The 27,932-nt window shown below is 41.5% G+C and overlaps 1 protein-coding gene across 1 annotated transcript in view; it reads left to right on the top strand.

Moving 5' to 3' along the window:
* LOC138602139 (matrix metalloproteinase-17-like) overlaps positions 1 to 27,076 on the top strand; it is a 51,958-nt gene extending 24,882 nt beyond the window's left edge. Inside the window, exons 4-9 of the mRNA XM_069673541.1 lie at positions 10,961 to 11,137; positions 11,516 to 11,618; positions 16,733 to 16,815; positions 17,364 to 17,516; positions 17,630 to 17,887; positions 26,398 to 27,076. Coding sequence (XP_069529642.1) covers positions 10,961 to 11,137; positions 11,516 to 11,618; positions 16,733 to 16,815; positions 17,364 to 17,516; positions 17,630 to 17,887; positions 26,398 to 26,723 — 1,100 coding nt within the window. The 3' untranslated portion in view covers positions 26,724 to 27,076. The remainder of the gene's footprint in view (positions 1 to 10,960; positions 11,138 to 11,515; positions 11,619 to 16,732; positions 16,816 to 17,363; positions 17,517 to 17,629; positions 17,888 to 26,397) is intronic.
* Positions 27,077 to 27,932: the final 856 nt, after the last annotated feature.

Below are 27,932 nucleotides of genomic sequence, written 5' to 3'. Positions count from 1 at the left end.
GGGCCCTATTTAAGCGATCTAACACGCATGGTCTAAAGCGCATGGTGCAAAGTCTATTAGGTTGATCCCACTACCTTTTGCTAGTTAAGTGGCGCACAATATGCGCTTGATTATTCATACGTGTTTGAATCAGGTGCGTTGCTCCCATGGTGGATTACAGCCTTCCTTCTTAGCTCTGGTCTGCTCATATAACTTCTCTTCTTCATCGTGCCCCCACGCAGCACACACACAGCTATACACAGATATATGCTGATGCTGGGATTGAAGTTATACCCGCTGAAGCAATCCCATAACATCAGAAATGATGAGTACCTTTCCAAATTAAGGCAGACGCCATGTACATCTACGCACGACGCCCAACAGCGCCACTTAATTTCTCATAGAAATCTGCAGACACGCCGACAGTATCGGACGTTCTGTGTGCTTAATATCAAAGAAATGTCGGCTGTAAACATATATGTTTATTTATTTTATATTCTCTACTGCATGCTTAATGGACACTGGACAGTCTGAATTAATACTGTGAGCATGATTGTCAGTGGCACAGGTTATGTTTAAGGAATCATAATAGCTCTTTGTTGTGTGTGAGCGTGTGAGTGCTTTTGTTTCTGCGCGTATCAGAAAGAGCGTGCATCAGAGTGAACACGCATGATGGGGCGCTTGGGCTGTAGTTTTTGGCCTGCAGGGCTCGAGCAGGAAGTGAAGCAGGTGTGTAAGAGGTAGCGGTGAGCTCGTCTTCTGTCATCACCAGACCGACTTTATTCCCAAAGGACAACAATGCTGTCAGGAGACGAGACGTAAGGAAACCTTAAGAGAAGGTGCTTCTTACAGTCTGTGACACTTGTATCTCTGCCAATGCTTTTGTTGTTTCTGATGTTTTTATAGTGTAGGCAACATAACTTCAACTTAGGGGGCAGAAAATACATCGAAGGATGCAAAACCCTCGAGGCACTGGGTCCACTGGATACTAACAGCTCCAAGGCACACACTGTCAATTTGCCCACTGCAGCTTCTGTCTTTGTCGCTGGTGTTGCAGAGTCAGTCAGTGGAAGCCCCCCCACAAACAGCAGTCAATGGCAACAATGGCAATCTGTCAGTTTAAGCTCCTTGTTAGAGAGGCAGCTGCCCCCCAGAGCTTCCCTGAACAAAGCTAGCATAGCACAAACAGCTAATATTATTATTATTATATTATTACTATTATTATAATTATTACTATGACTATTATTAATAATATAATTAATTATCATTTAATAATAGAACTAATAATAGTCTGGTAGCTACCTGCTGCGGCAGATCTGGCAGTTCCTGGCAAGTCACGGTAGCTACCAACAGTTCCTGGCAGTCCCCAGAAGTGCCACTACAGCTCTGGCAGGTCCCGGCAGGTCACGGTAGCTAGATGTGCTATGGCAGGCTATCGCTACCATAATTGAGCTTGCCCTTGCTGGCAATGTTTGCTTTCCAGTTATTTTCTAACTCCTTAGAAAAAGTTTCGCTCTAAGAATGATTGATTCTCCATTCTGATAGTTTAAACTTTGCCATTGTGAGTGGAGCTGACGAGGCAGTACACAATGTTTTTTAAAGCTTTAGAGCTTTTTCAACACCAAAATGTAACTTATGAGAGTGACAAAGGTGAAACAGATCAAGTTGTGACCAATAAAACCATAACAATGCTAACAGACCCTGAGACTCTGTGTAGAGCTGAGTGTAACTACAGAGTCATTACTCTCTGTGGATGTTATACAACCAGTGATGTTGATAGGTTTTCAATGTAGTGAGAACAAGGGAGTCAAAGGTTGTCATTTGAGTGGGTCCAAGGGAAAATAAGTAGTTGTTTTAGTTGTCAATTTTAATTTTTTTATATGAACATTTTGTAATATGTAATAATGTTTGTTGTTTTTTTTAGAATATTTAAGTGTCATTTAATCCCAGAAATGTTAATGTACTACTTTAAAAATGTAATAAATATCAACATGTTGAGAAATGGGCAACACTTTACAGACGGGTTGCAAATAGTAAGCTTAAGTAATGCTAATCTACTTCATCTATAATGTGTGATAACCTACTAACACTCACACATTCAGGCAATTTAGAGTCTTCAATGAACCTAATTAGCATGTCTTTGGACTCCGTCCGCGCCAGCGCAAACCACGACAGCCACGCTTTTTTCACTAGATGGTAAATAATTGTACCTGTAGTGCGCTGTAATTGTACCTGGTAGAGCCATTTAAAAGTTATCCTAGCACTCAATTTAATTTAATAACAGCGGCAAGAGTGACTACTACCACATGGCCCATACAAATATAAATAAATCGCCTGACTCTGGTGCTGCGCGATATTGGAAATAAATTATTATTATTATTAATTAAAAATAACACTGCGATAACTTTATGTTCTGCGATTTTTCTTGTGATTGAAAAAAATACAGGAAACTATACCAGGTAAACGCAGTGTGTTTTCATGTACATATAAAGAATGAACAATTAACAATCTATTTTCTTCTAACAAAATGAAACTTCTCTCTTTCTTTTATCACACTTGGTTCAGTGACTCTGACAGCCTCATTAAAAAGTAGAGAGCGTTCAGGTGGAGCGACACGTTTCTTTTTAAAATTAATACTAGACTTGTAGGCTGACGTTTTGTTACTTATACGGTACGTCATCTACAGTTTCTAACAGTGTTGAAATGTATGTTTCTTCAGCGCAATCTGACCTGTGAAGATTACTTTTGGAAATTAAAGCTCACGTCTCCTGCTTCCTGTCGGCACACACAACCTCACGCTGTGTGTGCGCTAGTGGTTGACCGATGTGGGTTTTTCAATGGCCAATGCCGATATTTAACAGGCAGGGCGGCCGATGGCCGATATATGAGGCCAATATCATGTTGTTACTTATTTTGCATTTGATAAAATGCAACAATTTAATTATAATAACAAATGAGACACAAAATTGCCGAACTTGAATGATTTAACACTGTTGTCTGCATTATCTGCAAGTAGTTCTGCATTCTGTCTGCAGTGAACTTATTTTAAAAATATATATATATCTAATTAATAAAGGCCCACTGGTAATCAAAAAAACTCAACTTTGTAAACGTCATGTGACGTCTGGCAGGCTTGTTATGGAAAGAGAGTGTAGACTGTGTAGTGACCTGCAACAGACTCCGTGAAGCGCATGCTTCAAGCCAGCCACACAGACAAGGCTGCCTGTGTATGCAGACATATTTTGTTTAATCGGCCTTGTGAGCGCAGACATCGGCCGATGCCGATAATGTCAAAATGTCATTAATCGGCCCGATTGATTGGCCCGACTGATTAATCGGTCTATCACTAGTGGCCGCTATAGGAAAGCAGCTAAAAGTAAACAATCAGCGGCACGTCTGCTCTGTGAACTGTCTGTTTATGTAACCACAGCATTAACCAGCACAAGGATGAGGTGCCGTTGTTAACGGGAAGACACTCACTTATAAGCCACCTTGCGTAACAGAGCGTCTGCCTCGATCATCCTGCCAACAGGATCTGTGACGGCAGCAGCATCGCATGCATGTTTACTGTTTACAGGCAGGAGACACACAGACTCTACTGCACAGCAGTCAGCTCACTCCGTGCTTTGCTGAAGAGCTGCACTAATGTGATATCAGACTGACTTTTACTGTAGATTAGTGATGGGAAACCAGAAACTGACGAGTTTTTCGTTTTGCACTAAACGACAAAGTAGCAGCTTGATGTGTTTCACTTAATTTGCCTCACAAATGCACGTGATGTGACTATTGCACATGCGCACATCACTAATTGTGATGGTTAAACGATATATCGTGCAGCCCTACTGGACACAGATAAAACAGAGCGAACCGACTAATGTTCCAGGCTTACATAAAAACATATTGTGAAGTGTCCATATTTGTTAGGTGGTCAGGGCACCAGCACACTGAAATGTAGCAGATCCAGTGAAGTAGTAGCATGGGCACAAGGAGGCACACTGGTAGTGTTATTCCTACTGGTGGAATCTCACAATTCCACTGGCAGTAATACACCAAAATATGCAGGAATGCCCCCCCAAAAAAGGAGGAAACAAGAAAACTGCTTGGTTATAAACATAGATGGTTTAAAACAAAGGTTTTCAAATGCTCAAGTCTGCTTTGGAAAAGTTTTATAAGAAAATAAGTGGCTAACTCTTTTATCAGACCTCATGGCAAAAAAGGGTGGAGGAGGTGCACTATACATCGACAAAAAATACAGAAGTAAAAGCACTGAAAGTATGTCACTAGTAGTGGATAATATTATGGAATGTGTCACAGTGGAAATAGAAATAAATAAACCCAGAAATATAATGATAAGTTGTGTGTCTAGAACTCCAGGGTCATGTATCGACACCTTTAGAGATCAGCTGCTAGATATGTATGAGAATACAAATAACAAGAAAATGCTATTCATTTGTGGAGACTTTAATATTGATCTGTTAAACCCACTGGAACAAGAAAACACTACTGAATTCATTAATTCAATGTACAGTGTAGCTTATACCCCTCAATCACAGGCCCAACGAGGATTACAACACACAGTGCCACAGTAATTGATAACATCTTTACAATTGTAATTGATAGGAGGGTAAATAGTGGGCTAATTATAAATGACACAAGTGATTATCTGCCGGTGTTTGCAACAATACAGAGCTCCACAGGGACAAAAGAAGAGCCTGCAACAAAAATAGTTAGACATAAAACTGAGGAGGCAATTCATTCACTTAGAAAAGATTTGATCGGCCACGACTGGAACGAAGTCTATGTGGAAGACATGGATGAAGCATATGACAAGTTTCTGTCAATAGTCACTGCTCTTTACGAAAAACACTGTACTCTAATAAAGAAAGTCAATCAGAAAGCTGCTGAAAAACCATGGCTTACCAAGGGAATATTAAATGCGTGCAAGAAGAAAAAATTGTTATATAAAGACTTTTTATAGAAGAGAACAAATGAAGCTGAACACAAATATAAGACATATAAGAATAAATTGATAAAGATTATGAGAAGCAGTAAAAGGGATTACTACAGTAATTTACTAGAAGAAAACAACAGTAACATAAAAAACACATGGAAAGTGCTAAATTAAATTTTATGGAAAAGAACAGGGAAAACAGGATACCCAAACTATTTCCAATCCAAACACTAACACTATTATTATTATTAATATTATTAGTTGCAAATTAATTTAATTATTTTTTTGTTGGTGTTGGTCCTAGTCTGGCAAGAGAGGTTGCTAGCATCAGTATTAGGAATGAAGTAGAAAGTAAAAATAAACATGTAACAGAGACAATGTATTTAAAAGGAACAGATGAAAAAGAAATTATTGACATTGTCAAACAATTTCAGAGTAAAAATTCTATGGACTGGAACAATATTGACACGTCATTGGTTAAAGGTATAATTGACTGTGTGGTGAAACCCTTTAAATATGTCTGCAATCAATCCCTGAAAACAGGTGTTTTTCCAAGTAAATTGAAAACCGCTAAGGTCGTACCCATATATAAGGCGGGAGATAGACACCGTTTCTCTAACTACAGACCGGTTTCTTTGCTATCACAATTCTCTAAAATACTGGTAAAAATATTTTATTTAAGATTAAACAGCTTTATCACTAAACACACTAAACTGTATGATCAGCAATATGGATTTAAACAAAATAGGACTACTTCGATTGCACTTATGGAATTTGTGGAAGAGGTCACAACTGCCATAGAACAAAAGAATATGCTCTAGGAGTCTTCCTGGATCTAAAAAAAAAAAAGCATCTGATACAGTTGACCACAACTTATAAATCATAAAACTTCAAAAATATGGAAAAAAAGGAGTAGCACTCAAATGGCTAATCAGTTATCTACACGATAGGAATCAATATGTTCAAATAAATCAGGTTAAATCACAACTGATGACGATTAAGTGTGGGGTTCCTCAAGGTTCAGTGTTGGGGCAATTGTTGTTCATATTGTAATGTAATGTAATTTATTTGCAGACGACACAAATTTACTTTGCTGTGGGGATGACCTAGAAAAACTTCTGGATACAGTAGAATAGGAACTGAAGAAACTGAAGAGTTGGTTTGATTCCTATAAGCTAACAGTAAATTTGAGCAAGACTAAATTTATAATATTCGGACATCGATCAATTAATTCAAGCAAGAAACTGATGATTATGCTGGAAATCACACATAAATTATATCAAAGCAAAAATATCTAAGTCAATGTCAATATTATATAAAGTGAAAGATCTTTTAAATCAACGATCACTTTATACTTTGTACTGCTCCTTCATACTACCATACATTAGCTAATGTGTGGAAGTGTGGGGGAACACCTACAAAACAAACACGGACCCAATTTTTATCCTTCAAAAAAGAGCCATAAGAATCACTAATAAATCAAATTATAGAGAACCAACAAACCCAGTCTTCATCGAACTAAATACACTGAAATTCAAGGACCTGGTTGACTTCAAAACTATTCAAATCATGTACAAGGTAACAAATGAACAGGTACCAAACTGTATCCAGAGGTTTTTTCAACTGAGGGAAACTAAACACAATCTAAGAGGAACATACAAGTAGTTAGAACCAGTGCTAAACTTCATTGCGTTACAACAAAGGGGGTTCATCTGTGGAAAAGCTGCAGTGAAGAAATGAAAACATGTAAAACATTAAGCAAGTTTAAACAAATCTTTAAAACTAACATATTGAACAGATACAGAACAGAAGAACAAAAGGCTTAACTGGACTAATATCACTACTGTGTATCTTGTGTAATTAATATTATTTGCTTGTTACATTTTTTTGTCTGGTTAGCTAGGAATCTGTATTGTTGAGTGTTATTTTGTATGCTTCGGCCTAGACCGAATATAGTTTATAGAAAGAAGGGGTAGGACTAGATCACTTCATCCTACACTCTTTCCAAACAGACTTTAGTTATAAATTGAGACTCTTTAGAAAGAATGTGGTTGTTGCGATTTGCCTGAATGTTTTTTTTCTTTTTCTTTTATGTTGTCATTTTAAACATGTTCGAAATAAATAAATAAATAAAAATGTATATACTCGCAGGCTGGTGAAAAAGACTCAAAGTAAACATAACGTATTGATAGTGTTGGTGATTCCTTGAAACTTAAACTGGACAATAAAGAACAATTGATTTATATACGTTCTAAACCGTCGTGAAAACAAGAGAAGCATTATTCTGTCGTCATTAAATGCTGTCTGAGTCTGAACAATCCAACACGTTGAATCCTTTCTTTCTTTCCAAGCGTGACCCACTGATGGCCAAGAGCCAGATGCAACTATATGTTGATTGTTGCTCATTGTCGCACGCTCAAAATGTATTATTTAAATGTGGATCATTGACGTGACAGTCCCACATCTCCTGTTTTGTATAGCAGCCATCCAGTCGCTCGAATGGCTTAAAGGATCATTTTTCTGGAGCTTCCAGCTTGCCTAATTTAACACTCTCAATATTCACAAAAGGAGCTGATGCAGACTCCCATTCCTCTCAATTAATTTTTGACATGACATAATAGCTCTTTGTATCTACTTTGCCTTGGGCAGGACAATATAACAGAGAGGGAAAGTGTCACGGAACACATACAGACTAGCTGAAAAGTTAAAGCAGTTAATAACAGAGCCCCATTGACATGTGGGCTATTATATGGTTGTCCACCAGAGGGTGCTCAAATATTAAATGCCCCGCTTAGAACATATTTCAACATTAAAACATCCCAGATCTGAGGTACCATGACCCCATAATTTAAGAATGAGAGTCCTCTGTTTTAGTTACACCTTTCTGGGCGTAGATGCAATTCAATAAACTTTTATAGATACTTCAAAGTGCAAAGTGTTTTCATTTCTCTTGACATATTTTTGTCTTCTTAAATTCGTTTTGGCACATAAATGTGAGGGTCTGAGCTGTTCTGGGGCATGATATCAAATTACACCTTCACTGTACCTGTAAACTAATCCATAATCAAAGGTGTAAAGAGTACTGAAATGTTCTACTCAAGTTGAAGTAAAAGTCGCTCACTTAAAAAGTACTAGTACTAGTTACTTTCTCACCCCGCTGATTTTTTCACTCTGTTAGTACATACATGCTACACACAAAGGCCAGAATACAGACATGAACAAACAGGATGCTATTGACATGTATTAATGGACAGATGTCAGAGTGAGGGGGCTGCACATGGACACCTCGGCGGTGCCAAGGAGAGGAACTGGCACCTCTCCAGCTGCCAGCCCCAATTCCATGCTTGGTCTGTACCAGGATTTGAGGGAATTTCTTCAAATTTGGCACAACTGTTCACTTGGAGTCAAGGATGAACTGATTAGATTTTGGTCGTCAAAGGTCAAAGGTCAAGGTCATTGTGACCTCGCAAAAAATATGTTCTACGCTAATTATGATACAAGTTGGCACACTTGTCCTCTTGGACTCAAGAATGATCTGATTAGATTTTGGCGGTCAAAGGTCAAGGTTACTGTGCCCTCACGTCCATCCCATTGTTGTGAACGTGATATCTCGGGAACGCCTTGAAGGAATTTCTTCAAATTTGCCACAAACGTTCACTCCGACTCAAGGATGAACTGATCAGAATTTGTTGGTCAAAGGTCAAGGTCCCTGTGACTACACATGACAAGTTTTTGGCTACAACCAAAGATTTCATACGTTAATTACTGTATGACAAATGACAAAATAGGATAAGATGATAAAGTGATGACATTTTATACCCAAAAGATCAAAGGTCAACTTCTCCTTGACAGTATAATGTTCAGCAAAAACACTTTTCTGGCTATTATTCAACGCCTCAGGAACAGAAGGGGACATTGTGACCGTATTTCACATTTGGTCAGATACTAAATTAGTGACACTAAGCTTTGGTGCCCACCTTGAAACTGGGGTGATTGTATGGATCTTCTGTGCTGCCTGGTTGAAGTACCTCCACCTCTTTCCTTAATTGATTTTTACTGAACTCATAATATATAGTGTTGGAAAAAGATCATACAAAGCATCACCTTCTCTGCCTGAGCAATTCTTTCAATAAAAACTTCCAAAAACTTTCAAAAATATTCTAAAGCGGCTGCTCACCTTGTGTCACTGCAAAATAGGATTTTTTGAAGACCGTGTTTGCAAGCACGGTTACTCATACTGCGGTTTTCGTCATACTTTAAATGATTAAAATCCAACATATTTCTAAACCTGTGATTCAAACTGGGAGGGAGTAAGCTGGAATTGCTGCGTCATCAAGTGAAGTCGACGTGCTGTTTCGCTCCAGCGTGCTTTGACCTGCATTAAACATCTCAAAAAGCAATAATGCTCCTCAAACATTCTGATAGAAACATTGATTCTTGAGTCATCGGGTATGAGGTAGAGCACGGTCACGATACTACACGGCTTCACATCAAAGAAAAGGATAGCCTGAGGCCAACAGTGTTCCACCTACCATACGCTACCAATCCTTATTAAACTATTCATTCAGTACTGCAGGCTACGATTGTAGCATTGTGGGTGTATCATGCAATCCTCAAGCTAGAAGTACTCATTAACATGTTATATTTAGCGTAAAGTGATGAGATCTTTCTATGTAATATGACAGCATGAAAACATTGGTTGGTTACTATGCAGTAGTTCTTCTGTCTCTTTGGTCTAAACCTCTCTGTGTGTCTCTCTCTCTTTCTCTCTCTCTCTCTGTCTTTCTGCCACGGGTGTCTAACTCGATGACTCTCGTTCATCCAGCCAAATCTCTCGGCTCTGACTTTGTCCGCGGGCATTAGGATTTTTCTCTGTCAACCTCAGATGGACTGTAAATACCATGACATGGTACCTACTTTGTTCTGAATCCCTGTTCTCTCCCCCTCGATCCCTCTTTTATCCACCTTTCCTCTCTGCACCGTGTGCTCCTGTAGATTAGACTTGGCATCAGGCTTCAGAAAATCCCCGGCGTTGTGAGCACAAGTGCATGTCTCCAATCGTCCTTTTGTCTTTTGACAGAGCCCAATGCTGAGATGTTCCCACCTCAAGGCCAACATGAGGTTAACAGAAAGCGGGCTTCAGCCCGGCCACCAAGGAACTCTAAGCTAGCTTGGCTCGACACACGAGCACTCACACTTTTGCAAATCTAAACCTCTAAACCCCTGTTTTTGTCTTGCTTAGCTGAGCCAGACAAGGACTTTTTGGAGGCTTTGCCTTTTCTTTTTCAGTTGTACATCAAGGGACATGTGCTTTAATAGCCTGCAGCCCCTTTAGGTGTCTTTCCGCACTCAGGTTTTGATTGGCAGCCCAGAGGCTCAGGCAGTATTACCATAGTTATCTCACTTCTGCACATGCCTAACAGCACTCGCAGCCACCGGAGCTGCCTGTCACGCCTCTTAACTTGCAACCTATAGAGTTCACTCCTAAAAGGGATAAACAGGCAAACAGGGTTTGTGTTGGTTCTACAGAAGTCACAAACTTTATGCAGCGAGGTGATCTCTGCCAACGCTCAAGCTGATGATTCATGGAATATTTGCCTCTCTGCTGTTTCCTCTTACAGCCCCAAAATGGTGCAGATTCATTTATTTGAAGCGTCGTGAAGGGAGGAATCAGGAGCTGTGTCTTAAGATTTTGTGTGAGCAATTTTCTAGTCAAGTAATTTACTACTAGGCTGGACAGCAAAGATTGTGGGACAGGAAAATGTGCCGTGTGTGCAGCATTCTGTAGCTGCTTCTTTGATTGAACTGCTCACATAAATGAGGAAGGCAAAATGCAATTTTTAAAATTGGAGGGTTTTACTCCAATTCCAAATATTCTTTTTTTTTAATGCAAGTGCATTACAGAACGATTATTTGATGTTTGCTTTTGGAATATCTCAACTAAAGGCCAATATAATCAATATAGCTGAACACAGAAAACACCAGAAAATATACAATGGTGATTTCTGTTTCTCTCTGTGTCTCCTTCAGACTCTCACGGGATGGATCTGTTTGCGGTCGCAGTCCACGAGTTCGGTCATGCCATCGGCCTGGTCCACACCTCAGCCATGGAGTCCATCATGCGGCCGTACTACCAGGGTCCTGTGGGAGACCCTCTGAAGTACGACCTCCCCTACGAAGACAAGGTCCGCGTCTGGCAGCTCTACGGTACGAGGGAATATCTCTCCACCGCTCTGGGTGTGTGTGTGTGAGACAGAAAGAGAGGGAGAGCAATTGATGAGGTCTGTAGAGAAAGGTTATTGATTAATGAAAACATGGAGTGAGTTAATTGGACCTCTTTATAGCATATGACCTTATCACACTACAGCCTGATATAGAGAGTAGCACTGTGGGAGAGAGACTAATGATCATGAAGATGAGAATGAAGTGCAGGAAAGATTGCTGAAGGCCGGGACTGTGAGGGAGGGGGATGAATTAAACAGACTTTTACAACAAAACTAAGAGTTTCATGATGATGTACACAGCACACTTTTTGTGTTCTTTTGTGTGTTCATCTTTTTTATTTTTATCACACATCCTCCCTAGGTGTCAGAGACTCAGTGTCCCACACAAATCGTCCGGGCATCCCCTCCCAGACGGCCGAACCTCCCGTCCTGCTGGACCTCCCTGAAAACAGATCCACCCTCCTGTAAGTAGAATTCAACGGTCCCCAAAGAACTCTTTTCTCCTCAAATAGATATATACTGCTTTTCTGTCCACAGCAATAATTCTTCATCCTGGCCTCCTCAAACACACACTCATGGTTCCTTTTTTTCCGAGCGCCCCTGGCCAGTACTCTGTCCACTGCTTTAGCGGATGCTGGAGCAGAGGCTGTAATAAATACCCCCTATGGATGAACTCAGAAAAACAGTCAAAAGGAAAAAGACCTACTAAATGCTGCAGCGTGCAGCCTCTGGGCCGGGATCCCAAACTTTGTCTGTTAGAAAGAGGCTCCACCACAGTCCTGTTAAACTCAAGAGCCTTTTCATTGAGACAATCTCTCCTGTGTGCTCACTGCAATTGATTTTAAACTACACAATGTTTAAATGTTGCCTGTGTAATAGTTCTAGTAGTATAGCTAGTTAATCTGGATGTTGCAATCATACAAAAGATTAACTCAAAAGTACTGTTAGAGTCAGTTGTCGCGGTATCTGCATGGTTAGCTAGTTATTAATCACTAAAAAAAATATTTTAACTATTTATTTTTTACGGAAGCCCTTAGCATGCATCCATACATTTTATTTACTCTGTTTTCCTGGCATAATTTCCGGTTGTTATCTCGAGATCTCGACTTATTTTTCTCGTTATCTCGAGATAACAAGGCTGGATTTCTTGTAACCACAGGATCATTTTCAAAACAACAGGCTGGTCAGTGTGATATTATAGAGCAGGACATGGCATGCTGCCATTGGCCACACTAATGAGGTAAGTCGAGCCTGTTTGCTTTGTGCTTTTATGGTGCAGCGCTGTTATCTTGAGATAACGCATAAATAAGCTGAGATCCCTCGTTGTCGTTATAAAATGTAGTGATGCATGTCCGCTAAGGGCTTCCCTAATTTCTTATTATTAGCTAACTATTTAGAAGTTTTAGCCTGTTACTAAAACTATGCTATTTAAACAAGTTCAACACTTTATATGCATTACATTTCACAAACTTTCACCTGTTGTAACTAACTATTTTAACTATTAATTGATTAAACTTAGCAAACTACAGTTTCAACTATTTATCCATTCATCCATTATCTATACAGTATGTTCTATTAACCTAACAAGCAATTATTTAGTAAACTGTCGAGGGAAGTAAGCCACTGGGTTTTCTTCAAGGCACACTCGCACCGAGCCCGAGCCAAGGACGTAGTTTAAAATGCCTTTATTGAATCAGAGCATCTCTCGTAAAAACATTTAAGAAATAAACACCAACAGTTTCAACCCTCATCGGGTCTTCCTCAGGGCTAGGAAGAGACAATAAATAGTTAACATGGACAAAAGTGATACCATAAATATTTGATATAAGTCATCATTCTGAAAAACAAGTGTTGCTATAAATAGTCAATAGGAAAACATTGGACAAGGAATAAATAGTCTCAGCAAGTTAAATACTTGTAACATTAATGATTATTGTAATCACAATCACTTCAAATAGAAAATATGATTCAAGAGTTTATAATATAATTAACAAAAAAGTTTTTGATAAATAAAAAATTCCTCTCCAGGCCACTTGACAATATATCAGTGAAGCTCATCTTACATTCTGTTTCATGACTCTTCCTAGCCACGCCCTGTTAGTCCAAACCGATCAGCGTTTATTTCTTTGATATTGATGTTTCTCACGAGAGATGCCCTGATTCAATAAAGGCATTTTAAACTACATCCTTGGCTCGGTGCAAGTGTGCCTGAAGAAAGCCCAGTGGCTTCCCTCCTTCATCAGATTACTTTTTAGCCTTCAAGAGCACCTGGCATTCACCTGGAGTTTAACACCTGGCTACTGTGAGCACCTGGTATCCCTCTTTTTCGAGCATTTATTTAGACTGTGGGAGGAAGTCGGAGAACCCCAGAGGGAACCCACTTAAGCAAGTGGAGAACATGGAAACAGAAAGGCCCTTTTCATTCGCACCAGGAACCCTTGAGCTGTGAGGCGACAGCACGAGCCCAAACTATTAATCTATTACATTTAATCAACTTTTAGAAAGGTTTTATTTATTATGTTGGCAACAAGTTACAATGTTTTAAAGGGGGAATTCACTGACTGATTCATGACGACAATTTCACCTTTTGTGTGATCAGAAAATGTATTTGTCTGTAAAAACAATCTGTCAATAAAACCTTGCCATTATAATTAGAATCGGGAAACCAATCAGTCCGGGGCTGTGCGAGGCAGACGGACACGGGCAGATCTGGAGCTGTTACGCAGGACGGGAATTATTATATGGACGAGCTGCTGTTGCGCGCTCGTTTAAAACAATGAAGCTGCGTTACAGACAGTTAAACTTGTAAACACCTGTCGAGTCTGGACTTTACAAGAAACTGTTCAAAGAGCTGCCCCCTCCTCTCCCTGCTCATCATCGATCTGTGCTTGAATGTTTTAGCCAACTACATGAACTGTTTTTAACTAAATATTTATCATTTTTGCAACTGTTTTTGCATTAATTAAGCTAACTATTTCATATGTTTATGTCCATCCATTTAGCTTATTCAGCCTTTTATGCCTTTCCTTTAGCTCACTGTGTCAACATTTAAGATAAACCGTCTAAACTGCTTATTTATTAGCCTACTGTAGGTGTGACTTTGCTATTTATCCATTACTTTTAGCTTTCTTCTTCAACCATCATCCATCAGATTTTGCTGCATCCATCACTTCAACCTAAACAGTTTCTGTGTTTAGACTTCTTACTAGTTGTTTCTGCACTCTTTTTGGACCTAGTGTTCAGGTTACAGCTGAAGGAGATTTTTTTTTCATATGTAATGAAATTAATGAGCATCTTGTCTATGTACTCCCTGTCATCTGTAGTACCCCACTTTGTTCCAAGTACCCGGTTGGGACTCGCAGCTCTGGGAGATCAGAAATGATTAGCTAAAGCTTTCCACGCACACAGGTCAATGGCCCTTCATCTCCAGACAGTGCTCACCGTGAGTGTGCTCAGTCTAATGGAAATGTGCTGCTTTGATCATCACAATAACTAGGTTTCATCCTCCTGCCGCACGTTTTATGACCATGTTGGCATTTGATGATAATTTGGTGTGAGGCCGGTAAAAAGAGCGAGAGTTATCAGCGTAAAAAAAAATGCATTGATGTGCCAAGTGGACATGTACAGGTTCATCCTTGGTTGACCATTAGATATGAGGGTGGCACTCAAAGGTATAATAAGTAGGATTTTTCCTTGCATTTTTTTCAACAACACATTCAAACTGGGCCCCTCCTCCTGGGCTCTTCGTCACCAGAAGCTCACGCTCACTCTCTTGTGCGAGAACACACCCACCCCACCGAGCTAACACCGACAGCATCATGGTTACCTTTGCGCTAGCATGCTAACCGCCAGTTACCTTTGCGCTAGCATATTAACGCCTGTTAGCTTGTCCTACCCGGTTTGAGGCACCTACCTGTCCGACAGAAAAAAGGCCAGCTCTGCATCACTCTTTCTCCATGTTCCCCGGGCTGAATGGGGCACAGTTGCTAATTTAAACCACGCCCACACTCACCTATACGCTGGGATTGGCTCAGGGAACCACGACAGCGCCCCTCCTGAAAACTTCCCGTGCAAAGCAAAACAACAGAGTCGATGCAGAGGGAAGGGTCTCACTGGGGTCTGCACACACACTCACCAACACACATGTATAGAGGCCCATACGTGATGATTTATATTATATATGTAAAAGTCTATATTTTATTTTTCCAGGAAAATCCTACTTATTAAACCTTTGAGTAGAGGTGATGGCCACATGAATAATTGGGATCATCGTCTGTGCAGCTTGAATATCAATCAAACAAAAAACCCATTACAAGGTGCTGTAGTTGTAATGACATCTAAATCTGGAAGAATAGACTTGGCCAGACAAACAGACCCACCCTGTACTCGCAGCCGTGCAGCGTGTCAGTCAGACAACACAGCACATAAATCATAAGTGAATTTTGAGTGATGACCTGGATTCAGGAGGACTTTTATCTGCTTTTTCACATGATTCCCTACAGCACGATCCAGACTCAGTATCTCTCCTCCCCACCAGGAAGTGTCTTATTAGTATTATCTTTAGATCCATGCGTCTGGGTCTCGCATATGTCTGAATATAACTCATATCAACGAGCAGGGCAGAAGAGAATCATCCATCTCTTTCCAGCATGGGATATGAATTTTTTGAATGATATGAATATGAATATTTTGAACATGTATGCACAGAATAACAGTCCTTCGTATTTTATTAAACACTCCAGGGAACTAACCTTATGAATTTGGATGTATTAGTTGTAATGAAACAAAAACACAGTCTGCTTGCTTTGCTAATGGATTAAATGTGTTTTAATGGTCTCTTATTTTAAAAGGATTAAGAGAGGGCAGCTTGCCGACCTCTGCCCACACACCCACACTAACATGCAGCAGTTCTTAACTAAACAGGCATTTAAAACCTCCTTTTTCTCAAGAGTATCGGCCTTTCAGCGGCCTCATTACTCATTTTTCACCACCTCCATCTGGTCGTGACGCGTGGAAAAGCTGGATTAGGCTCGACGAAGGTCACGAATGCTGACCGCTAGGCCGAGGTGCCGTGTTAATAGAGCTCTGAATGGAGATCTTTGTTGATAAAACGAGGGTGGCGGCCTCCCACTCACAGTGGCAGCCCTGTGGTGCTAATGGCTTCATCATTGGCAGGCCGACCACGTCAGTGCTTTAAATCACTTAGCCCCGGGGAGAACTGCACTGGGGGACCTCATCGTGTCAGCGGGAGAGCATTTCACCTAATGTTTAGCCTATTTAATTGAAAGAAACACATGCACATACATGCACACATTAAAACTGTCTCTCAGTAGGTGGCTCTAATTATCACACAGTTGTTTTTCTTTTTGTATGCAAATGGTTTCAGCTGGTTTTCCTCTTTTTTTGTGCGCTGCATATTTTACAGAAAGTCAGATACAGCCACAAATGCTCATTGTTCAGAACTTTAATCTACCAGTCATGTCTTTTTGTGTCATTTTAACAAAGACAACTTTTTTCTTCCAGCTTTCTGTTGACTTAAACTTGTCTTTCCTCCCGTCTTATATCTTCCCCCTCTCAGGCTGGCTCGAGATGCCCCCGACAGATGCACCAGTCACTTTGATGCAGTGGCGCAAATAAGAGGGGAGGCCTTCTTCTTCAAAGGTATTCAAGCCTAAGAGGAGAAAGTAAACAAGAGAGACAGATGGACAGACAGATAGATAGAGAGTGACAGGGAGACAGAGGAGAGGAAAAGTGGCGAACAGAGAGGAGATAAAGGGAAAGCGGAAGGGACGGGGGGGCTGGACGAGTGTTGGCTCCAGTGATCAATAGAAAGACAGCTCATGTGTGGCTCCCCGGGGCTCGTATCACGAACGCTCACACTGTCACATATTCTGCGGTCTAAACAAAGTGGTCCCATAGGGCCGACGCTGCTGTATACTGCCTATCTGCTGAGCCAGATCTTTTCGGCTTATGGGCCATTGTGGTTAGTTTATTATACAAAACAAGAGAGCTTTCATAGACAGAACATGCCAGATGAGGTTAGACTAAAACTTACATAATGTTTGGTGATGGTTCGAGCCTTAATTAGTCTATTTAAAGAATTAAGACTGTATGACCTGGCTGCTAAACCTGGCTTTTCCTCATGTAGGGCACCCTTTAATGATATTCTGGAGAAGTCCTCAGCTCTAACCTGCCCCCGTCTCTCATAGGGAAGTACTTCTGGCGACTAACACGAGAGAGGCACCTGGTGTCTCTGCGCCCGGCTCAGATCCATCGCTTCTGGAGGGGCCTCCCGCTCAACCTGGACAGTGTGGACGCTGTGTACGAGAGGCCTGGGGACCACAAGATAGTATTTTTTAAAGGTAAATATCACAGCTAGATTTTAGTTTTCTTTTGTTTTCCATTTGTATTTGTTTGTTTGGATTCTTCTTCCTACAAGCCCAACTGACACAGACACTGTTTCCACCCTCTTCAGGTCTGAAGTACTGGGTATTTAAGGACAATAATGTGGAGGAGGGATACCCTCGTCCAATCAGTGACTTTGGCCTCCCCTCGGAGGGCGTGGATGCCGCCTTTGTTTGGCTCCACAACGACAAAACCTACTTCTTCAAGGACAGCAACTACTGGCGCTACGACGACCACCTGAGGCGAATGGACCTGGGCTACCCTAAAGACAGCACGCTGTGGAAGGGGCTGCCGCCAAACCTGGACGACGCCATGAGGTGGTCTGATGGTGAGTAGCCATGAAAATGATCACCCTATTTGTCTGTACTTCTCATATTACCTGGGCTAAATTAGCTTGTTGTAAGGTGGGGGTAAAATCCAGCGATCGAATGCCACAGAGTTTTAAAACAGTTTTGAATTCAACCCATGTTATTACCTGCAGGAACATTTTGGAAGCTTTTACTGACACTAGTGACCCTTTTTGTGACTCTTACAAACAGCATCAAAGACATATAAAAATTATTCACTAACCTAGGGCTGCACAATTAATCAAATATTAATCCAGATCACCCTCAGGATTAAACTATATTGGCGTTTAAAATGCCTGCTTCGCCCACAGAAAACTCTGCTGCATAACAAATCAAGCGCTCCCAAAACTAACAGCCACTCCCTCGGGGGGCGATGGAGAGGTTTGGCTTCACTTTTGGAGGAGCTGGCATGAGCGCCTACCCTGCAGCGGCAGTCAAGAGTGGAAGAGTAAACAACAGAGACCGGTGTTTTGGTTCAACCAGTGATCATGTTAACTGGTGACTGTGGCTGTTACAGCAGCTGTTGAAAACAGGAAGAGAATACTTACATGTCCTCTTGAATGCCTCTTTGTTGTTTTTCATTACAAGCTCAAAATATACTTATCTGTCACATCTTTGAAATGTTGTTTGTGCAAACATGTCATGTAGGTTACTAACGCTCACTTTTTGAACGCAGCTTGTTGTTACACCAAAACAGGAAGAGAGCAAGTCACTTGTTAAACCGAAACACTGTTCCCCCGAAACAGCTCATCATCGATTGTTTGGAGCTATTCCAGGTTGAGTGGTGTTCAGAAAGAAAAAATAATATGCACAGAGTGAATGAAACCGGTGTCTGCGCCACAAAGCAACACAACTTGTTCAAGTAGCTGAAAAAACAGCACAAAGTGCAGCATGATGGAGGAGTAACGTCGCTACTCCCCATCCTTGTCCAGCGTCAAGTCAGACATCCATAACAGCGACGCTGTACAGCCCGACACCCTATCCACCTAACTCCCAAAGACAGACTGAAATTACCCATGATGCAACAATGCAAAGGTGTACCAAATTCAGGTTAAGAACCTAATTTTAAGTCTTAGTTTGATGCAAAATTTGTACATGAGGTTGAATGTTGCACAAAATGAAACTGAGAGCGCTGCTTTGTTTATTTAAAGGAGAAGTTTGGTATTTTTAAACCTGGGCCCTATTTTTTTATTTTATTATTTGGGTGTCGAAATGACTCGAAGGAACTAAAACTTTTGGAATCGGTCCAGTAGATGTCCTCTGCCGTAGCCGCGAAACGGCCACAATGGCTGCAACATAATCCCCTGGGGCAATTGCGCCCGATCAAAGTACGTCCACTGTTTGTTCTTGCCACTGACAGGCTCAGATTGTTACTCCAGGTGTCCGACAACATTACGGAAATGATCCCTACAAAGACTTTTTTTAAAGAGTAAGATCCTTTTTGTGAAGTCTCGCTCTGAAATCTCGCACCACACCGGAGGGCATACAGAAGCATTGGCTCTTGGAAAGTATGATGTGTACAAACTCAGTAAGAAATGATCAGTGAGCGTAAAAAGTACGCTGGTTATGGAGCTGGTTATGGAAACTCTACAGCTGTACGTTTGCCTTCAGGGGATGCAAGATGCTCAAGTTTCCAGACAAAAAACTTTATGAATTAAAGACACAGACTCAGTGTACCAGGAAGAGTTTGTAAGACTGGCACTTCGGCTTGCCAACAACAGCCTTGACCTTTACACTGCACACATTGGAGAATCATGTTGGGTGTTATGAATCCACAAGCCGGTCTCCCGGTGCTAATTCAAGCTGTGAGCCAGTGGACTCCCGGATTCATGGGCGGCATACTTTATGAAAAACCACAAAGATGAGATGATAAGATGGTTAATCTAATCAGGAAGGTCTAATGCATAAATCCCCTCCTGTATTAAACTCTACAGATCAATCTTCTGATAGCACTCTGCCTTTTCCTGCCCCAAGATAAAAGCAAAGTCTGAGCAGTCAGTCAGCTTGCAGGTGTCTTCTGTAAGACCTAGGCAACACCACGAAAAAAGTACATAAAAGAAAGTTCAGATTTGACCCCATTGGGCAGGTATTCATTTTACAGACTGCCCACTGGCGTACGGCTTCAGTGCATCAGTCCTCACACTGTCTGACCAGCAGCAGCTACTTCCCTGCAGCCGTCAGCCAGCCCTCCTAGCACCATCCCATTGTGCCTCTTTCTAACACACAGACACACATGTACAGATGCAATGTAACCATGTTGCATTAAATAAACATGCAAGTATGCAAAAGGAGACTAATTTGAGCTGATCATTCCAGTAATATTTGAGTTTTGTTGTGTGTTTGTTATTAGTTTAGCTTAGTTTCTTTTCTGAATTAGAACACTATCGACTTTAACATACATGTATTTTTACTCAATAATTTATGCAGACATGTGTTTGCCTGATTTAAACAGCATAAATCAATACTTCTCAACCAGCAGTTGACATCTTGTCATATGGAAGTGTGTCCCTAAAGCCGCTCTCCCACTAGTCAAAAAATCTGCTAACACCCGGCTTTTTTGCTTAGTGGGAAAGGTTACAATCAGCATTCAGACCCGGGTCAAATGACTCTGCAGTAGACCGATTGGCATTGATGGGAACACAAAACCCGGGTCAACATGCTAATCTCCGCCCCCTTTCCAGCGTGATGCTCCGTCGGTAACTTCTGCGACTCCTTGTCATCTCAGCTACAAATTCTGCCCGTCTCCGTCCGAGCAGCGCTCAAACATCGTTCTGAATTTGTCGGCGCCCTGTTTGATAAACAGACTGAATGAGTTAGATGGTGACGCAACAGAAAAGACACTGAAAGGAGTATACTTCACTGGCAATGGGAAAAGAGACAATCTGCATTTATAAGTGGGTCGTCCCGGGTCTGAAAAACCTGCGTCAATGCGTTAAATTTAGGAGGGAAAAAGGTATAATAGTCCCAAACCCAACCACGGGGAATATAACCAGTCTTTGGTTCCTCTCAGCTCTACAGAGCATTTTAGCATCCTTAAACTCGACGTTTTGTGACTTCAGTGTTAGATTCACACTCAAAGCTTTCATCAACCTGGTTTTCAGATGTAACAGGCAGCAGTTTCCAGTGAAAAGGCTCTACAACAGCAATCTACCTGCCCAGCTTTAGATTGCAGACTAGCAACTAGCAATTACGTTTGTGGAGAGAGTACATAAGGCGACTCATGCTTGACTCCCACATGCAGAAACAACAGTGGTGATCAAAAAATTGAAAATATCCTTAAAATCCAGATCCAGCTACAGGCAGCTTTCAGTAGTCAAACCTTTTCAGCACGGCATTATTTGTGGTGTGATTGCATATCTGTGTCCCCATGATTTCTCTGCCATTATGTCAGTGTGCTGGCGGGAAATAAAATGCACAAAAGCTCGGGCATTCTGTCAGCCTCAGCTAGAAAAAACAGCCATTTTATCCGGCTCCAGAGTTGTCTCTGCTCATCTCAACCTTCAGCCTGAAATGTTGAGCACCATCCTCACACACTCATCCTCAGTGACCAGAGCCAGGACTTCTCCTTTTAAGAGTCATGGTAGTATGGGCACTTCCTTTTGTTCAAACACAACCCAACATGTTTCCGGATGTGATTGTAGTGTGTGAAATTTCTCAAACACATCAGGGAAGAAGTGTCAGTGCCAGATGGACAAGCATTGTTCTCTGCTAAACACCACACATTGGCTCATACTTGTTTTTGACACAAGGCCAATCACTGACCCAGTAAGCGACTGAACCTTTTTCACACCCACCACTGAAGACATTTCAAACATAAATCAGCCACTTATGATCTTTGACCTGTCAGTGCAGCTCTGGCACGTCTTGTGTATACAGAGAAAGCACTAATATTCTATGAAAAGAGGGGGAAATGTATTTAAGGAATTTTAGATACTAGCTGTGTCTCGTACCCCTTTCCCACCTAAATTAGCAAATGTATCAAACTTTTAGCTGCTCAGACGGAGACAGGCAGAATTTGTAGCTGAGATGACAAGGAGTCGCAGAAGTTACTGACGATAGCATTGCGCCGGAAAGGGGGCGGATATTAGTATGTCGACACGGGTTTGGTGTTCCCATCAATGCCGATCGGAGTCGAGGTGATAATTACCCGGGTCTACTGCAGAGTCATTTGACCCGGGTCTGAATGCTGATTGTAACCTTTCCCACTAAGCAAAAAAACAGTTGTTAGCGGGTTTTTTGACCAGTGGGAAAAGGGCTTCATTCAGGGGCTGCGTCCTTGCAGGCGTGAAGGATGAGTCATTCGTAGCCTGCGTAGACCGCTACGCCTGAACTGAAATGAGAAGGTCTGGTCTATGGAGGACTCCCTGTTTGTGACGCTAGAGTAAGCGTGGGAGCAGCTGGTGACGCAAAGCGACACACCTGTCTCCTAGCAACAGATAGCTAGCTTGGTAACTAGCTAACATAACTAACGTCATGTAGATTAACCGATTATTTTAGAGATAGTTTGACGTTTCAAGGCCCATTTCGTTTTTTGTGTTGCTGGCTATTTGATTGAGCCGAAGCAGAGATGGGAAAAGCAGCCGCTGAGCTCAGCCTACCCTCTCTGGCAGACCAACCACTGCTGGGTGATGGAAAACGCGTCACTAACTGGGCGCCACTTGTGATTTTTTCTGCAAAAGACGCCACAGACACCCAGTCTGTAATACTGCAAATGCAAAGGCTTTCATCAGTGGGCCATAGGCTCAATCCCCATTGTGTTACCTCCTTCAGCAATAGATAGTGACTTAACAGACATTTATTTACATGAAAATCTTTGAGATTATTACTTTAAAAACTTCCTTCGAAGGATGCAGCCTCTGAATTAAGACAGCGTGACACGTGCAGATCTGGATAGATTTCCGACTCCGTGAGTTATACACTGAATAGAGATTAACACCAGGCCTCAGAGCAGGGACACGTGTTTTACCTGCCTTTGTTGAATGTTTCTAATTAACAAGCTGAAGTGGTTGGAAGGAAGCAGTTTAATCTAGTGCAAAAACATTCACAGAATACTGAATGGCAACATAATGATCAAGATAATAGAACCATTCGCAGGAGAGAGTACATGCCCTCTTAAAAACAAAGTGCTTACCTTACATTTAGTATTTGGCTGTTGTAATTTCCCCCATTTAAAAATACTGCCATCAGGCAAACACAAGAGCGTCCAACTCAGTGAAATCGCTTTGTCAATAAAACTGGGCCGATCATTAAAGAGCGCCCAAGGTGATATTCAAACACAACAGTTTAAATTAACAACTGATACACAAATAAAATGCATTATTTCAAAACATATATAATTTATATTATTCAATTTGTGTGCTTGTCGATGCGTGTGTTTCCTCTCTCTCTCTGTGCTTCCCCTTTAAAGCTTTGCTATAACCTTCCCCTCCCTTTGTACTCATCTCACAACTCAGCATGGGGCCCGCTTCATACGAGGCTGTTGGGTAATGTGGCCATTGTTGGAGCATGTCACGCCTGAATCTGCCATGTCAGTAATCTTTACAGTCTATGTGCATCTGCGCCTGTAAAACAGTCTGTTCTTTCAGCTTCTATTAAATGTCTAGTGTCTGCTATGAAACCCCACGCATATACGGCACAGGAGCGGGAGTGTGTGTGTGTGTGAGCGCACAGCTGGCCCTGTGTAATTATGTGTGGCATAAGCATGACATTGCCCTTTATGATGAGTCATAATTATTGTGTGCTGAAGAATGAACAGCGATATAAGTGAAAATAATCACAATGTGCCAGTTAGAATTACACTGTATGGACATAGCTTAGCATAAGAGCTATACTGTGCAGATGGGGTGAGTTCTGCAGAAGCTGTTTTATTGAAAAGTTTATTACGAAATGTTCTTCATTGTGTTTTGATATTGTTTATAACACGCAATCTTTCTCCACAGCTTATGGTTTTTACTCCGTTTCTCGCCCAGTCGTGCCACATTGCGAAGTAAATTAATAAGCGCAGTGTGATTTAGACTCCTAAATAGGTTTAAGCTGAGAGCCTGTTTCATAACTCGATTTAAACGCTGTGCGGCACGGGAGGATGTGGGGGGATTACGAGACTTAACCAGTCACAAAATATGGAATATGTCAAAAGGCAGCTGTTAGACCATCAATCAAAGTCTTTAAATAGAAGTAGTAATGAACAGCAGGACCCTGTTTTTCCATTGCTTTGAATGTAGAAGAAACACATGTAAAAGTGGATATTTCAAAAGTCCATCAGCAATTTTACCTTCATGTTCTTTATAATAATGATTCCACAGTGCAGGTTCACTGCCAGTGTTACGTCCAGTCTTTTAGTTAGACTCACAAACTGATTTGTATTAGTGTTGATCGCACCAAAATGAGCGCATTGACGCAGGTTTTTCAGACCCAGGAAGACCCCCTAATAAATGGTGATTGTCTCTTTTCCCATTGCCAGTAAAGTATACTCCTTTCTTTCTGTTTTCTCCTGCGTCACTGTCTGACGTCACAAACGCGCCAGAGGCAGGGTTAGTGAAGATGTTAAGGTGGTTAGGTCTTTATTGTATCTTTTGCTCATTCAGTCTGTTTATCAAACTCTGCGCCGACCAATGTGGAACGATGTTCGAGCGCTGGAAATGGGGCTGAGATTAGTATGTCGACACAGGTTTTGTGTTCCCATCAATGCCGATCGGAGCCGAGGCGATACTTACCTAGGCCTACTGCAGAGTCATTTGACCCGGGTCTGAATGCTGATTGTAACCTTTCCCACTAAGCAAAAAAGCCAGGTGTTAGCAGGTTTTTTGACCAGTGGGAAAGTGGCTATACTGTATCATAGGCCTTGTTCTTAAAGCTCCTGTGAGGAGTTTTTCACTGGTTATGAAACAGACTGAAATTTATTCTGATGACTCTATAAAGCAAACCAGACCATCAGCGACAAGATTGATTATTTCTATATAGTTCTTTTTAATGCCTGAAACTGCTGGCGAGGGGGTCGGTGTCAGACGAAGCGATTAACTTCATGCTGTGAAGAGCCAGCGCTGGTAACTGAGAGGCCGGCGGTGCTAAATGAGAGGCCGCCTATTCATTCGACCAGGGCGGCAAGTCATGCGTCTAACATAGCAACCCATTGGATTGGCTATTGGCTAGACTGGTCTTAAGCTTCCGAGGTAGTTAAGAAAAATGTTCTATGATTAATAATAAAGACCCCATTTTTCTCTAACAAGTGCTTCTTAATTGGCAGCCTTGTAACATGTTAGTGTTGCTATAATTAGTCTAATTTGTATGCCATATAAAACATCCAACATTAGAAATACAATAAATTAATTCTGTTTTCAAATGTTTATAGCAGCTTGGTCCTGACATTTCCTTTGACTAGACAAGAGCCTTATGTGGAGTGAGTCCCCAGGTGCCTGAGAAAGGTTGCCTTCTGTTCCTAAGCAATTAGAAAAGGTTGAATGCTTCAACTTATTACCTTCCCTTAGGAGCGAATAATGTTTACTTTGTCTGGCATTGTTTTGGCAGCCTTAACCGGGAAAAACCTCTTTAAGAAATGCCTCCACCAGTTGGCTGTGCAGATTAGGCTTTGATAAAGCACTTGTAGATGTTCAAATCTGGCACGAGAACAGCTAATTAGCAGCAGGTACACTGAGTTTATTTCAGGCCGCTCTCAGAGGGAGCGAGCAACATCACCTCTTTCACCTGCAGCATCTCCCAGCTGAACACGTGGAGGCTCTTTTCCCTGTCAGGTGTTTAGAGGTCTGTGTTGTGTATGAGCTTCCGCCAGCTTCAGAGGTCCTGCTCCAAGCCTTTTGATGTGTGTGAGTGTGTGTGTGTGTGTGTGTGTGTGTGTGTGTGTGTGTGTGTGTGTGTGTGTGTGTGTGTGTGTGTGTGTGTGAACACTCAGAAAACAAAAAAAGGAGACTGTCCCAACAAAATCCAGAATCCTATAGAAAGACAAAAATATAAGGACAAGAGAAATTCACATACACACACTTTCGGGCCGAGGAACTGGAGACGTATCAAAGCCTTTATCTGCCTTTAGGCTGCTGGGATAAAGAACAGTGAGATAGAGGGAAGATGTAGGGAGTGAAAAATGAAGAAGACTTGGTGACAACTCACAGTGAAGAGTAAGTGAGAAGGAAAGAGAGGCGATGGAGAAATCACAGCTTTTTAGAGCTGGATAAAAAAATGTGCCGAGAGGAGGAGAGAGATGGTGTGATGGGAAGAATGCTGGAGGGGAAGAAAATTGTTGTAGGAGGAAGCAAAACAACATCTGTTTTGTTGGTTATACCTTTGTCTTTCTCAATAATCCTGCTAATATATTAATGTTTGCTGTATATCAATACTTAATTTGCATCAACATTGTGTTTTCTTCTACCTTAAGGGCACAAACAAAGTGAAGTCAGTAGTTTGATCAGATCCATGCTGTTCTCTAGTATTTTACTCTATATCACAGCTAATAAACTAAATCTGCTTTCTCTCCCTGAAGGCTCGTCCTATTTCTTCAAGGGGAAGGAGTACTGGCGAGTGCCGGGCAGTGACATGGAGGTGGAGGCGGGATTCCCCCGCCTCATCGCTAAAGACTGGCTGCTGTGCACCGAGATGCAGTCGGACTCTCCGGACACGGAGCCCAAAAGCACGGAGACGAGAGGCAACGTGCACCATCACCCGGACCACGCGGAGAACGGATACGAGGTGTGCTCCTGCACCTCTGACACCGCCTCGCCTTTAGGTGCCCGGCCCTCCCCCTCTCCCCTGTGGCTGCTGCCACCTCTCTGGACGCTCTTGCTGGCCCTCCGCTCTGAACCGCTATGATGCCAAAGCACGGGACAAAGCGACTCTTTGATGGGGGGGCCAGAGGACTCTGAATACAAACTGGAACATTTTGTTCATATAAATATTAATTGATATGTTTTTGTTAATTTCTTGCTGTTATTTATTTTACATGCCATTTAATGGTCATTTAAAGCGCCTTGCAGTATGGGTAATACATACAGACATTAGCATATTATCATACAAGGGAACATGTAGTAGTCCACTGACAGTAACATTGCTAGTTCATGCTTTACAGCTGCATTAAACGGAACCACACGTTCTATCTTTTAGTTCTTGAATGGCTAAACTGTCTTATTAGTGCAAGAAAGCTAATTTAGTACAAATATTGTCACATGAAAAACAACATTTAATCAGCTCCCGTAGTCATTTCTTCTTCATGTATAAAAAGTTGACAGCAATACTGAATGGTTTTGATGGACTGATGCAGGTCAGTGAGAAAATGGCATTAGCATCCTGAGTCGTTCCTTATTTACAGGTTAAAGCTAACATTTTATTTGGAAGAAACAGTTCAATAATTTCAGATTATAAATACACCTTATCTTTTTTTTTTTTTAGCAAAGAGTTAGATAAAAAGATCAGTTACACACTCACGTCCATCTGGTAAATATTGAGTGAGAGCTACCAGCCGGTTAGCTTAGCTTAGCTTAGCATAGTGGCTGGAAAATGTGAAACAGCCTACTCTGCAAGGCTCTGTCCATGGTGACAAAAAAGTGTGTTAAATTGAACTATGTAATTTACAGGCAGTTAAGTGTTAGCTGGTGGGTTTTGTTACCTTTAGATGAAGTCAGGCTAGCACTTTCCACCCGTGTCTATTCATTCTGCTAAGCTCAATCTCGGATCCCATCGGCTATAGTCTGACGACGACATAGCCTCTGGGCACACCTGTGAACATGCCGGAATGTATGCCGGCGGTTAGCGATAAACTACTTCCTTTTCTGTGTGCTGCATTGGTCTTACCTTTGCCGAAATTTCAACATCATGATGCAGATTAGTAAAAAGTAAAAATGAAGCTTTGTCAGGTCTGTCGTCAAGAGGAGAAGAAAAATACATTTAAAATGCTTGTTTGTTGAATGGAGGTCGGATTCTACATTTCTATGTAGAATCTGCAAATAGAGATTATGCTAAGCTAAGCTAACCAGGCCCTGGCTGTAGGCTGATATTTTCTATACAGATTTGAGAATAGTATTG

Source organism: Semicossyphus pulcher, unplaced genomic scaffold, assembly GCF_022749685.1.
Source record: "Semicossyphus pulcher isolate SPU_LCO1_2020_fin unplaced genomic scaffold, fSemPul1.0.p SCAF_22, whole genome shotgun sequence".
Taxonomy (NCBI): Eukaryota; Metazoa; Chordata; class Actinopteri; order Labriformes; family Labridae; genus Semicossyphus; species Semicossyphus pulcher.
The sequence above is the reverse complement of the archived record's forward strand: the minus strand, read 5'-3'. Positions and strand labels throughout refer to the sequence as shown.